We start from the raw sequence: 15,070 nt of genomic DNA on the forward strand, positions 1-15,070 counted from the left end.
TACCAAAATGGAGGGGATCCAAGGGACCATCAGTGGTCATGCCCAAAGCGCTCACCTTTGCATTAGCTCTCAGACTCACACCGCAAAGGGCCACGTCATGGTGGCCGCACCGCTCTGAGCGCTCACAGCTTTCCACAAGTGGCACCGCTGAGATTTAGCTGCTCTGAACACCTCCTGTGTGCAGGACTACAAAAACAGCTGAGGAGCAATAGCAAATCTTGCCAAAAATGTAAGTCCCAGCCCCATATATGCTCCCTGTTCTCCATGTATTTTCAGGATAGTCAAATACAGTGTTTTAACTAGCTAAAGATGAATTTGAATTGGAGGCATTTGTGACATGGATATTGAAACCAGACCGTAGCCACTGAGATACCTACTGCTTTCAAACTGTAAAGAAAACCACGTGATGCATGTCAAAAACAGGGACACTTCTCTAAAGCAAATTACTCTCACTTCTTTTGGTACTGATCAGTGCTTATTTCAAGAGAAAATTAAAAGTAATAATAATAATTATTATTGCAATGATTGATGACCTTTTACTTTTTGACAATCATACAACATTGTACTGGGTTTGCGCGACAAGGTTTTGGCAGCAGAGGGGCTACAAGAGTGGTTTCTGTGAGAAGCTGCCAGAAGCTTCTCCTGTGTCCGATAGAGCCAATGCCAGCCGGGTCCAAGACGGATCCGCTCCTGGCCAAGGCCGAGCCCATCAGCAACAGTGGTAGTGCCTCCTTAATAGCATATTTAAGAAAGTGGAAAAAAAAAAAACCTGAGAAACTGCAGCTGAAGAGAGGAGTGAGAATATGCGAGAGGAACAGCTCTGCAGACACCAAGGTCAGTGAAGAAGGAGGGGGAGGAGGTGCTCCAGGCACCAGAGCAAAGATTCCCCTGCAGCCCCTGGTGAAGACCATGGTGAGGCAGGCTGTCCCCCTGCAGCCCAGAGGTTAACGCTGGAGCAGACATCCACCTGCAGCCCGTGGAGGACCCCACACCAGAGCAGGGGGATGACTGAAGGAGGCTGTGACCCCATGGGAAGCCCACACTGGAGCAGGCTCCTGGCAGGACCTGTGGACCCATGGAGAGAGGAGCCCAGGCTGCAGCAGGTTTGCTGGCAGAACTTGTGACCCTGTGGGGGACCCACGCTGGAGCAGTCTGTTCCTGAAGGACTGCACCCTGTGGAAGGGACCCACGCTGGAGCAGTTTGTGAAGAACTGCAGCCCGTGGGAAGGACTCACGATGGAGAAGTTCATGAAGGACTGTGTCCTGCGGGAGGGACCCCACACTGGAGCAGGGCAAGAGTGTGAGGAGTCCTCCCCCTGGGGAGGAAGGAGTGGCAGAGACAAAGTGTGATGAACTGACTGCAGCCCCCATTCCCTGTCCCCCTGCACTGCTCGGGGTGGGGGGGGGGGCAATCTGGGAGTGAAGTTGAGCCTGGGAAGAAGGGAAGGGTGGGGGGAAGGTGTTTTAAGATTGAGTTTTTATTTCTCATTACCCTACTCTGATTTGATTGGCAATAAATTAAGCTAATTTCCTCAAGCTGAGTCTGCTTTGCCCATGACAGTAACTGGTGAATGATCTCTCCCTGCCCTTATCTCGACCCATGAGCCTTTTGTTATATTTTCTCTCCCCTGTCCAGCTGAAGGAGGGGAGTGACAGAGCAGCTTTGGTGGGCACCTGGCATCCAGCCAGGGTCAACCCACCACAAACATATTCATCTAAGCTCTTCTTGCAATACTTGTGGATAATGATTTTTTTTTTTTTTTTTTGTGGAAGAGAATTGGTTTTGATCTGGAAAGAAAGCTCTCCATTTCAGTCTTCCTGCAAATCGGTGCTGTGTTTAGCTATAAAAGGTCTGTTTAGATGACAGTACTTGCTGGGGGTGAGGTCTGTCGGAGAGGAAAAGCTCTCCTTCCAGCGCCAGATTTGTTCCCGGACCAAGCCTTGCTCCTGCAGGTGGAGCTGTGGGGTCCCTGCTCAGCACCGCTTGCAGCTCGGGGTCAGTCTGCTGGTGCTAGTGTGGCAGCAGCCTTCCCTCTTCCAAGGGGACTCATGCACTGGCACTGTTTGCTGGCAAGGCCTGCGTGTAGCTTACAAGTTAGCAGCTTAAAAATTAAATTGTGAGTTAAATGCTCATGCAGTAACACAAGGGAAATCTGCCCCACGGTACAGGGCCATCAGCAACTTCCCCCTTTGTCCCTCAGTTCCTCCCAGTCTGCTCACTCTGCTTCACTACTCTACACACTCTCCTTAAACCATTCCCATCTTTCATTTTCCATCTGATGTAATTTCAGAGGGCCAGTGTTTCTCAACCTTTTTTTGTATATGAAACTACATTTGCACCAAAGGACATCAGCTGAACTCCAGCACAGGCCATGTGTAGCCATAGGTAGACTTACGGAAGGTCTCAGCTAGACCTGTTTCAGACCTGAAACTCAGTAGGAATGGGGTGAGGAGAAGCCATGCCCTCATCTCAGGGAGATGCCTTGGTGTTTGCCTCAGATATTACTCTCTTTTTCCAAGAGCAATCCCAAGAGAACCAACATGACCATCACCGGTGCCAGCGAGGGGAGCGACCGGTCCCTGCAAACAGCCCAGCAAAGTCCACAGAGAGACAGGCACAGCACCCTACGGAGCATGGCCAGCAAGAAGCAAGCTGAAAGGCACAGGCTATTCTTTGCTCCAACACTGGTATTTGTTGAGCTAATTATATAAGACAGATACAGCTGATCTCAATTTTTCTGGCATGCAGCTCCTCCCTCCCTCCCCTATCAGACAGGCTTGCTCCAGGGAGGAATAATTAAGACATGTAGTTAGAACAACTGGATTTGATCAATGAACATGGCAAAACAGAGCAAAGGCTTTGATGGCCCAAGACTTGGGGAAGGGAGGTCAAACTAAACCACAGGAGTTCACCGCTTGCTTTGCTACATTTTTGCTGTCCTACGCGGTGCTCCAGCTGACACTAGGAAATGTATTTCCCTGATTCAGTTGGTAGGGAATCCCCACAACCACCCTATGACCCATTCCTGTCACTGGGGGTATTTTAAAAGCAATTTAGAAAGTGGAAATGGACCACTAAGATTCTATGGAAGCCAGGAACAGGGCACTGAAGAATATATACTCAGTATCCCAAAGCCTAGAATCCAACTTAAAATGAGAAACTTGTGTCTTGCTTAAAAACACAGCACCATTACTGTAAAGATTTACTACTCCCACAGGTACTAAAAGTCAGCTGGGTTTTTTGGGTAGTTTTTGGTTTGGTTTTTGGTTTTTTTTTTTTGTCTTCCCCCCCAAAAAATGCTCAAAAAAATATTAACAGTTCTTTTTAAGCACTTGATACTCCCCTTCGACACAGCTTACAGAGCACCAGCTGAGCCTACAACATACCTGCCATGGAAGAAGGTAAAGAACTGAGGTCACTACATTTCTTTTGGGGAGCATCATAAGTTAATCAAATGCTTATTAGCATGTTGCCACTGTCCTGGCCTCCAGCAGAGAAACAGATGTAATTTTTGAGACCAAACCCAATGAAATAGCTAAAACAACCAATCAAGTTAGGTGCAGATCAAGAAACTAAGTGGAAGCCTGCCAAAAACTCCTCTCAGGGAAGCCTACTAATTAGCTTCCACAAGTGATTGCCTTCAAACAAGCTGCTGGAGACAGTCTCTACTGGCTGCGAGGAGAGCAAGCCAGACTGTGGCACTTGCCCGCCAAGGCACTAGCTGCTAATGCAGATATCACATAAGGTCTCGCTGCAGCTGTACTCCCTTCTGGCTCAACCATCCCCAGCCGTCAACCAGGCAGGTTTAAAAAGTAGCTACATCTCCTTTAGACAACTGCAGGCTTTCCAAGAGTACTTTTTCTGCATACCTGTTAGGTTTCTTCCCCACAGTTCAAGTGCACTTAGCTCGCACAGGGCAAGATTTAAATGTGAAATTGTTAAGAGTATTAACATTTGGTTACCATTCATTACTTTTGCTTTCATGCTTAGAATCATGGTTTCCATATGAATTTGGAGAAGCTAAAAGAAACCGCTGTTGGGATACAGGGAATCAGGAACGAGGTACCATCACTTCTGTTTACCCTAACAGTTCAGCTAGTGAAGAGTGTAGTCTCAGCTGAAACCGCAGAATGGAGGTTAAACGTTGTCTTTCACAGCTGCTTGTAAGAAAACAGCTTTATTTCTCATCTTGCTAGAGCCACCATTTCCATCAGCAATGCTACCCTTTGGATGACCCTTTAAATTTTAACACTTACTCTAAGTTAGCTTAAGCTGTATATACTTACTTGATCATTAAGGCTTTGCTTTTTACACAGCAGGCATTTGCTAAGGGAGGCCTGCAGTCCAGCACCTTCTGGCAAACGGAACAAACCCAGATCTGTGGCTGATTAGGTCGTCAGAAACATTTTGCAATTTTAGTGCAAAAAGTGGCAGCAAACTAGCATCAGGTTAAATAGAAGTCAGAATGCTCTACTCCAGTAAACAGACTAATTTTATCATCAACACACCCTGTATTAGCTCCTAGTACTTACTACTGATGTCATCTATCACATTTAATCCAAAGTCAGAAGTTTAGCAGAGTAACACATAAGAGCTTCTAATTGTATTGCATGCACAAAGGATGTTGAGTCCCATCTCTTATCATCCATTTTATACTAAAGCCCTAGGCACAAGGGTCAGAAAGTTGTCATCACCTATAGTCAGCCACATAGTTTCAGCTTCTTAAATCTTCCTATGACATATTTTAACCGCCACATAACAAGCAGCTTGCCAGTGGCAGCCATGGAGCCTGCGCTATATTATCTCATTAATGACTAAATGTGTTTAAACAGCCATCAGTCCTGGCCACAGCAGCTATAGACTAACATGAATGAAAACAGAACTGCACTGAACTTGCAATATGCAACAGTGATAAGCCCATGTTCAACAGTGAAAGACAAACGTGATTCCACAAGAATTGACACAGTATTCAACTTGTTGACAGTCAAGCTTTTTCTAATCGCACATTAAAAAAAGGCACAATTTAGTTTCCCTATCAATTAAGGGGTTCCTTCACTTCAGTAAGTTGGGAGGACAAGGGTAGGGGAGAAGACGGCAATTGTGTTATTCATTTATTAATAAGCTCTGGGCTCACAGCATCTAGTCTGCCTCCATATATGCTATAAGAGCCATCCATGACAGATTAGTTTTCTACAGATTAACCAAACACAGGACCAGTTATTTCAATATACTTTATTTTAAAACAGGTAGGTCACAAAACACTAAGCTTAGCCCGTTCTGCCATACACAAGCTACAAATACTTGTTTGACAGTTGAGGGTCAGTCTTTAGTAGCATACATGAAAAGTGAATAAAAATCCATATAAAACAATATTCAAATAGTTTCCATAGGAACACAGATAATTGTGACCCATCTCCTAGTCATTTTTGTTGCATTTATGCCAAACCTAAACTTTAAAAAAATCACTTTAAAATTCTAGCAAGAATTAAGTTAATGGTCCCCCAAATGCCCTAAATTCAATGACTAACCTTGCAGTTAATTACTAAATATTACCTATACATTAATACTAGCTGAAGCACAAGTTGCTGGATATTCAATTCCGCTTTCCCAGGCACAAGAGAGTGGCAGACTAGCAATATCCTGCTCCTCCACTTCAGCTAGGAACCCTTGCTCCTTGATCTGCTGCATTAGTTGCCTAGAAAGAAAAAAAAATAAAAGCAACAGTCAAAAAGTGTTTCACTGATGTATCAAAAAAAGGTAAGCAAAGTTGTTTTTTTTTTTTTTTTTTACTGCCAGGGAGCATGAAATGAACTCTTTACTCATCATCTGCAATCCAGAAAATATTATCACAGGGGGGAAGAAAAAGAATAATCAAAGCAGAGTCCATGCAGGTCACTTGTGGCTGGCTAGGCTTTAGGGCAAGTGCCAATACCAAGCTGGTTTCACCATTTCTGGGTAGGATCTAGATCTTCAAAAATGCACCTATATACCTGTAGCTGCATATATATACCACATGCTCTACAGATGTAATGACCTAGTGCTCAGTAGTTCAGAATTTCACACCTATGTCACTGACTATCCCTTATCCCACACCCTCACATTCCTGGGTAACTTGAATCAAGTAAAAACATGGATGGCAAACTAGGAATGTAAAGGAGCTGACCAGCGAGAACCACGCAACTCCTCCTGTACTCGGATAGGAGTTGTACTGAAAGACAAGCTCGGAAGAACTTCACATGACTGAGTTTTTGGACTTAAGTTACCCTATACTATACGCAAGGCAAGAAGTTGTGCTACTGCATGGCTCCCCATATACTACTAGCTTTTACTTAGACGTATGTAGTCATCTTGTCCCTTACCTTTCACAGTTACCTAGCCACAAATTTAGTTGTGCACCTTTATACATGTAGATTACATTCCCAAAAGCTTTTGCCTGTGCTAGAAAGATCTATACCATAACTTCATTGACACCCCCCCCCCCATTTTGTATCACAGAATTTTCTTGCCAAAACAGAAAATGCAGACGGTCAAGTAGGGGTGAAAGAGGGCTGTAGCCTTGGATGATGGTTATGTCCGCATAATTAAGCTCAGCATGCCTCAGACCATTTTAACAGAAACCCAGTGCTATAGCAAAAGAGCTAATTATTCTCCTGCAGAGCCATTTTCAGTTCAATTAGACACAAGTTTGGAGTCTTGTGGGAAGTCTAAAAGCTTCATTTGGTTTGAGGAATGCTTCAATTGACAGGAGGTTTCACTAGAGGAAAGAAACAATACAAGCCTTGCTTATAGAGGCAAGGCTAGTAAAGAATGGAGGAAGCTTCCTCTGACTTTTTTATGACAGGAATTCCCCTGAACTTAAGCATTTTCAGTAAATTTGAAAGCAACCCAATAGCAAAGTTAATCATGCTTTAGGGTAATACTGATGCCCAAATGCTCTCTGCCAGTTTACTAGGCAGACTTCAATACAGAAGTAAGGGCTTCCTCTTACAGGAAACCCCACTTTTACAGAAGATGCAATCCGTTAACCTGCCTTGCACAGAAGAGCATCCCGATTACTTCAAAGTACTGTTTAAGTCCAGTTTCACAGTATCCTTGCACTCAAGGGGTAGTCCTGCTTTCTTTGCTTACCTGTTTAATAATTTCCCATGGAGATCTAGCACTCTGCACTGAGCAATGGGCCAGAGCTCAACCTAAACCAAGGAACAGCTCTCAAACAAACAGATCATACTGTGAAGCAGCACTGCAGAGTGTTCCTGTGTCCTGCAGTCAGGATTTAACAAGCTATCAATTTAGAAGAGAGCGTGCTATTAGAACTGTGATTGACTGGTCTCTAATTACTGGTCACAAGCTAGCTGTAAAGAATCTGTAATGATTCTATATGTTGTGCAAGAGTGAAAAACACCAGTTAGAAGCCCAGGTTAATGAAAAAAAAGACTCCTAACATTACTCCATTAAAAGCACCTCTCCTCAAAGCGAGTACGTCAGAGAAAAGAGTAATTGGTAGTGTTAGCATTGTTCTAAGCACACAGCAAAAACCTTCAGAGGCATTGCCTTCTTCCACACCACAAGGAGGTTTTACAAGAGCTATGGCACCGAAGCTATGGCCCTGTTTGTTAAGGGGCAGCCAACTGACCTGAGCTATGCACTACAGTCATCTGTACCAAAAGCACTGACGGATCAAGATACTTCATTACTAACCATGTTGGTCTTGACATCACATAGTGTATTGTTGGCCTCTGGAATCCATTGAAAGTAGAAGCTGCTGCAACAGTATAGGCACCCATGTTTTCAAACAGGATCCAGTCACCAACTTGCAACTCTGGCATATTAAAACGCTCAACAATACGATCTAGGCCATCACACGTTGGTCCCCATATGCTGCAGGAATAGCAACTGTCGTCTGGTTTAGGCCGCTAAAGAAGAGAGTTGAGTATGATTAGTTTGACTATCAAAACAGAGCTTCCAGAAGTAGTATCATAATTAGTCTAACATTCCACCTCACAGAGAAGAGGAGGAAGAGCTGCTTGCAGCTCCTTCTCCACCCTTGGCTTTGAATTAATTCCACTGCATGCTTCATAAGTCAAATGCCAAATTCTGGCATCATGAAAGGAGCAGTGAACTAAGAAGTGACTGCTGTGACAAGGATTCTCCTACATCCATGATACATGACCAGTATGTGATACTTCTGAATGGGCATACCTTTTGCAGAACTGGTTTAACATGTGCATGATCATACAAGATGCAGTTGAATGATCCATAGACTCCATCATTCACATAGTACATAAGAGTCTTGTCATTTGCATCATCTTCATCTGGAAGAAGTTGAGAAACCAGTAAGAGAATGCTTAGAAAGAAGCATAGAATTGGCTAGAAGTAGGATTAGGTCTAGATTTACATACCATCAGAACCTGTTTGCTCCTTCAATACAATTTTTTTTGCAATGATGTTGACTGCCAGTGTGAATGCTGATGCAACATAGTATCTTCCCGGCTCTGCAATAATATTTATTCCAGAATCCGAAGGAAAGTATTTATCCAGTGCTGGGTTGATTACACTTGTGATCTAGGGAAGAATCAGTTGCCAATATTAGAACTTCAGCAGTTACTCCGGTGCCGTTTTAGAAGTCTGAGATGAAGTCAAGACTTTCATGCTCACAATGATATACTGGTCAAGTGTGTAATAACTATTAGCAGTAACCTCTATTGATTGCTTTTGCTTTATCTTCCCATTCAAAGTTTTGTTTGCTATTAAGTTTGCACAAAGCAACAAAAGCAGACATCAGCTTGCAGCTTAAAAATTTAAATGACCAAACAGCTCATGTTTGGGTCTAGAGAAAATCACCCCTCCTAGACTCATTAAACCAGCATTAATGCCCTGCAAGTCCCCACACTTCAATTTTAATTTCTAGTCCACTTGTAGTTCTGCTAATCATGCAATATCCTCCAGCTTACTGCATCCTAAAGAAGCCATCTCACAGGATCTTAAGAATACAAAAGGCTTTGTCATCACCTTTGAAATTTAGTTGCCTTCACGAACAGTCATTTTCAAGTTCTGAAGTTACCAGTGATTATTAAGCTGCCTCCAACCGCAGCATGACTGTGTTATGCCATGGAGCCCAATGACATCATCATTTGCTCTTGATGCTTCATGTAAGCCAATACTGTACTATGAGAAGCCAGCCTTCATTAAGAGGTATTACAAGTGAGACAACGTTAGCCCATAGTATTAGCAGAAAACTCAATTTTATATAACTTATTTGCTGTGTAAATACGTAACATCATTTAACACCACATTAGGTTAGACTGGCAGGTGCTCTGACAACACTGCTTTAAGTGGAAATCCTATTAATACGCAGCCACCTTGTCTCTTCAGAAAGCAGAATGATCTCTGTGTGAAAGCAGACTGGAGAACACTGATCAACTAAAAAATGACCCAAAAGCTAGTTCTAAACCAGATCAGACACTGATCTAGTTTGCTGCCACCCAGAAGGACAGTATGGGTTCAGAACTACCTTTTCACCCTGTTTAGGAGCACTGCCAATCTATATAATCTGAAGCACAGCATCTACTGGAAGAAGTCTATGCCAGCAAGAATCAAGCCTGCAATTAAAACCTGCTTTACAAGTTTGATATCTCTGCATGTTTATGCAGTCATTTAGCTATGTATTAATGTGTTCATCTAATTTTCAGGTTTCAGATTAATTCCCTTTTTCCTCTTAAATTTCTGACCAAGCAGACAAATTTTCTTGCAAATACATCTGCATACAACTAGAAAAAGCAAGACTTTGTTTAATCCAGACCAACATTCAAAAAGACTCTGCAACGTGAGAAGTTCTTAGTAAAGCTATACCTCTTCGAATTTAAGCTTGACATCTTCAGAGCCAGGGAAGCCACCACCAATATCAAGCAGATACATATTGAAGCCAAGTTCAGCCTAAAATGAGATTAATGGCAACACTGTCAAGAAAGCAGTTCTTAGTAAAAAGTAATGTAACGTCATGTCATTAATACTTGGAACACAGCTAACTTGTTATGTTCAAGTAACAGTCACTTGAGTTTGAGCTGGTGATTCTAGTGCATCTGCAGATGATTTTTGCAGAACTGGTCAAAGTAAGCCATCATGACCTCAAAAATTCCAACAACAATAAATTAGCGACTTAGCTAGCTTTAACCCTGTAACAGCTTTACACTTGATTCAGTTTTGCCACAACAGTTTAGCAGTAGCTCCAGAGAAAGCAGAACTAGACTTACTCCCATATCGAACACACAGCGGGCATCAGAAATGGCTTGAACAAAGGTCTCTGGGTCTGTACATCCACTTCCAACATGGAAACTATGAAGAGATACAAAATATCGGTTGCTATTTGGCAAATTAGTCCAGAAGTTTATACAAAACTCAAGTCACCATATGCAAAGGCATCTCTATTGTCAGGTAGACCATTTAAAGAAATCTCACTTAACATGACTGTATTTTGATATTATCGACTCACCTAACTCCAATGATGGCAAGGTCAAGTTCTTTTGCACGCTCCAGAAGAAGCCTGCTAGTCTTAAGTGTAGCTCCAAATTTAACACTCAGACGACAAACTGCTTTGGAGTCATCAGTTGTAATGCGCAAGACTAACCTAGAAATAGGAAAAAATGAGGGTTTAAATTCCAGTATAAAAGACATCATTATCAGGCAGGTAAGACCTCAGAATGAGACTGAGCTTAAATACACAAGCTTTCCTGACTGTTTCTTCCTAATGTGCCAGTAAACTATACAGGATTAGATTTCACTGGCTAGAAGTAGGTTTACTTTCTCATAGTTTTGCAGCCCATCTTAACTAATAAAGTTTCAGATAACAGTGGATGTTTCCATAACTTGGGAACCCAAGCAAGAATTACAGAACTATTAGCATAACTTACTTGGCTTTTGGATGGGCCCTCGCAACTTTCATTAGTTCTACTTCACTATCAAATGTCATCATCTGTACACCACTGCTGGCAGCATGTTTGATTTGAGATACTTGTTTGCAGGGATTTGCATATATTATTCGCTCAGGAGGTACACCGATGCTCTGTACCAGCTGTATTTCCATCTGAAGAAAGAACAGATTACATTTGTGAAAGAGATTTCTAGATGGATGATCAAACTGATCAGTACAACAAAAGCCATACCCCTTGGTTATGCTTAATTTGATACGAACACATCTTGTAAAGCTGAACACGTACTAACATCACAGATCAGAACACAGTCAAGATCTTACCTTACTGGCACAATCAAATCCTGCACCAAGAACGGCAAGTGTCTTCACTACAGCTTTGCTGTCGTTACATTTTACGGCATAAAAGGGGGTTACCCGAGGAAGGGCTTTATGCCATCGCATGTGCTTCTTTACAATATCCCCGAGGTCAGCAACATAGAAGGCATCTTTATCATCCTAGGGCAAACACACATCTTAAAGTTACAAACAACGGATAACAGGATAAGCCTAGAGGTCAGCATTTGAGGAGGAGGTTGCCTTGCAGAAGATCTGCAAAGACAACTTGTTCCATTAGTTTATAAACTTGTAGTGTCACAAAATGAAGTGATGTTCCTATCATACTTACAGATGACGACACTTCATTTATTTTTTGGTCAAGGATATCCTTGGCAGTAAAGCCTTCGTCAAGAAAGGTGAATTCAAACTCTTCATTGCTGAAGCTAGTCATGATTTCCAAGATTTCAGGTTTACGTGAAAGGATTTAAGTACAAACTGTTGATACAAAAAAAACCAACCCCATTCATTACTTCATTTAAATTCATACGGTTTACATTCACTACTTCACTTGAATTCATAAAGTCATTATATGACCACTACATTGTAATTTACAATAATTTACAATTATACAATTCCTACAGTGATCACTTAGAGCAGCACAGATTAGGAACTTACATAGATGACAGATCAGATTTAATCAGAACCAAGGAGGCACACCACAAAATAATCTTGCTAGCTTGAAGGCAAGTTCTCCTCTGCTCAACAACTGTATGATGTACTCAACCTATTCAAAGAAAAAAAAAAATCAAATAAATACTGTCAGATATTATTAGCCTAAGTCCCTGGAAGTTTCTGCTGCCTCTTCCTTTACCTCCACACTGGAGCTCTTAATTTTATGTCAGTGCCACTGTCAACCTACTTACCACTTCTTTTTAACAACTCTTAAGCACTATTGTAGCTCACCAGTTTCTGGGAAAAGGGCTTACCTGTTACTACAGACAGAATCTGAGGATGTTACTGACTTTGAGTAGTAACAACTCTCCCTAGGTCAAAGCTAGTTGAATATCTGGATTCTCACTACAGTTCAGACTACGCATAAACCAGCCATGAGATCAGGGCTTTCCTTGAAGTTGCTCTGTTGGTGGTTAGAGCTTCCCTGTTCTACCCATGACCTCCAGGCTAGATGAAAAGAAAACCTCAGCTGTCAGGAGTGGCAGATACAGACTAAAAGAGTGGTTCCTAACTGTGATCTGCAGACAAAGCCTTAACAGTGATCCCAATTAACACTTTATAACACGATTTTACAGTAGTCCATAACAAATCTTCATTGTTAACAGAAATCTGCCAGCCAGGTAGAAAGTCCCTTGAGAACCAGAACTAAAGAGCAAAAGCACATTCCTCTGCCATCCAAGACCTATGTATGTGTACGGGTTATCCTTTTACTGAGTAGTCCAAATAGAGAACGACAGTCTACTCCATTAAGCTGTTAAGCAGAACTGTGCGCTACCTTTTAAAGACCTCGGCATTGCAACTGACTCATAGGGAAGATATGGTTTCATGTAACCAGGTCCAGCCCTCTTCCTTCTCTCAGCATTTTTTACACTCAGTCTAGTCATACACATTCAGACTGAAGACTATGTAAACTCTAAATTGTTCACTAATCTTTAGTTACATCACTGTTCCCTCTATTTTCAAGAAGGCTGGCTATAAGCCATATGAAAAATAACACGTTTTATAGCTGTTACAGATTAACGAGGTTCCAACACCAACAGAATCACTCATTCCATACACTGCGTGTACTAGAATCCCTTAAAGTTTATCTACTGAATGCCTTTGAAAAGTCAGCGATTATACAACTTCATTTCAAGCCTTCAGAAACATCTGGTACCTGAACTGCCAGCGTCAAGAACTACTGCTCATCTTTTGATCAATTCTCACTTGCCAGAGACAAACCAGATTTGAGATTCAAAGTGGATGAAGCTTTAATGAAATAAAACCCAAGCCTCATTCTGCCCCTGCTGTCATTCACATGCAGTGTTAATTCTCCCAGAAGCTGGATTAAAGTCTTCTCTGAAAAGCCGCTTTGAAAGGACCTTAAGAAACAGCAAATTAAACACTTCTCAGGAAGCTGTTTGTTACTAAAGAGAAGCTGCATCCTATCATAGGATGATTTCAACAAGATGTTGCAGCTTTACGGAAAGCAGTTCAGGGGTTTCTAGCTGTGGTTAAGAGAAGTGACCACCATCAGGAAGAATTTAGTTTATTTTCCCGTCTGCACAGAGCTGCATGAAAAGCACTTACTAACCTCTGAAAAGGGAATTACCTTTGCTGGTCACTTCGTTAAGAAGTTCTTGCAAGCTTTCCATCTCCACCTTATTGCACAATTTTAACTGCAGTGTAATCACACAGAATACAGACAGCACATGATCATGTCGATGCAAATTGTAGCCTCCCAGAGTATATTTCTACTTGGATTGTGTGCAAAGCGTCTGCAGCTGCCCAGAAGAAAGGCAATTTGTGCTCACTTAGAAGTTGTTCTCCAGAACATTCCCTTATTCAGCAGCTGTATTTAGACTCAGCTGAGTCACGCCTGCGGGCTCTGTGCTCAAATACCAAAGCTGCGTCTAGAAAGGGCGCCCGAGGCGCTCCCGGCCCTGCAGTCAGCAGGCCGCTGCTGTCGCGGAGAACGCGGCGGGCTGCCCGGATCCCGCTGCCGCTCCGTCTCCCTCTCACTCCCCGCGGTCCTCAGCCCAGCCGGCTGCCCGCCTCGGCAGCGGGACAACGGGCTCCCCAGCCTCCGACGCTGCGGCTCCCGGGGCGGCATTTCAGCGGGCCCTGGGGGTCTCCACTAGAGCCCGCTTCTCCGCGCCGCCCGGCCCCCGCCCCGAGCCACCCTCCCGCCGCGCACCTGCCTCTCCCCGCCCGGAAAGCGCCCGGCGGCCGCGGCGGAGCCCTCCCCTCCCCCGCTCCCGGGAGGCGCCGCCAACGCCTCCCCCCCCCACCCCGCGGCGGGCCGGCCCGGCCCGCAGCCGCCCGGAGCTCTGCCTTCTCCCCCGCCGGGGCTGGGGATTCCCCGGGCGCGGAGGGAGGCCCCGTGCCCGGCGGCGGGAGCCGGCGCCCAGCCCCGGCCGCTTGGCAGCGGCCCCGGAGACACGTGGCGCGGCGCCGGCCGGCTTCCGCCCAGCGCGCCTTCCCCGCCGCCCGCCCCGGCCCCTTCCGCGCCGCTCCGCTCCCCGCCGCGGCCCGGCCCGCCGCCGCCGCCTCACCTCGCCTCGCCTCGCCTCAGGCAGCGATGGCGGCGGCTGCTGTCAAGCCTCGGCGGCGGCGGCCGCTCCCCTCGCTCCGAGCCGCCTCCTCCTCCTCCTGCGAGCCGGGCGCGGTGCGAGGAGCCGGGCGGGAGGCGCCCTGCCGCCTGAGGAGGAGCGGGGCCGGCGGGGCGAGCGGGGCGCCGCGGCTGACAAAGCTTCGCCACCGCCGCCGCGCTCCTATATATAGGGCAGCCGGCGTCGCTATGGCAACGCACCAGCTCAAACCAGCCCCGATCGGCTGGGACCGGGCAGGGACTCGGGCCAGCCGCTATTGTGACGTCGGCGGCCAACACGCGCCGGGCGCGCCACGCCCCCCCCGCCCGCCCGCCCCGCCCGCCCCGGCCCCTGCCGTGCGCTGAGCGCGTCGGGTCTCTGCAGCGGGCTCGGCGCGGCTCCCCCGCCCCACCGCGGGCCGCCCCCCACCCGCGTCCCCTCCCCCCGTGGGGCCGCAGGGTGCGTGGTCCTGCGGGGCGGTGTGCGCCCGCCCAGCCCTGCCCGCTGCCGGCAGGTGCGCGCACC

General features: G+C 45.3%; 1 protein-coding gene across 2 annotated transcripts; it reads right to left on the bottom strand.

The window, feature by feature from the left end:
* Positions 1–5,217: 5,217 nt before the first annotated feature.
* Positions 5,218–14,804, bottom strand: ODC1 (ornithine decarboxylase 1). Of its 2 annotated transcripts, XM_087776686.1 has the most exons (13): positions 14,510–14,804; positions 13,567–13,738; positions 11,919–12,027; positions 11,593–11,738; positions 11,250–11,423; positions 10,909–11,081; positions 10,491–10,625; positions 10,252–10,333; positions 9,851–9,934; positions 8,401–8,563; positions 8,201–8,313; positions 7,700–7,914; positions 5,218–5,696 (listed from the first exon to the last, which is right to left on the bottom strand). In XM_087776686.1, the coding sequence occupies exons 4-13, from the start codon at positions 11,692–11,694 to the stop codon at positions 5,555–5,557; spliced, it is 1,383 nt and encodes a 460-aa protein (XP_087632812.1). In that variant the 5' UTR covers positions 11,695–11,738; positions 11,919–12,027; positions 13,567–13,738; positions 14,510–14,804; the 3' UTR covers positions 5,218–5,554. The 2 variants fall into 2 exon arrangements, with proteins under 2 accessions (XP_087632812.1, XP_087632811.1); XM_087776685.1 differs by lacking the exon at positions 13,567–13,738.
* Between the last annotated feature and the right edge of the window lie 266 nt (positions 14,805–15,070).

The sequence above is a fragment of the Nipponia nippon genome, unplaced genomic scaffold, assembly GCF_047370975.1.
Source record: "Nipponia nippon isolate SJK-2023a ecotype South Korea unplaced genomic scaffold, ASM4737097v1 scaffold_4, whole genome shotgun sequence".
Lineage (NCBI taxonomy): Eukaryota > Metazoa > Chordata > Aves > Pelecaniformes > Threskiornithidae > Nipponia > Nipponia nippon.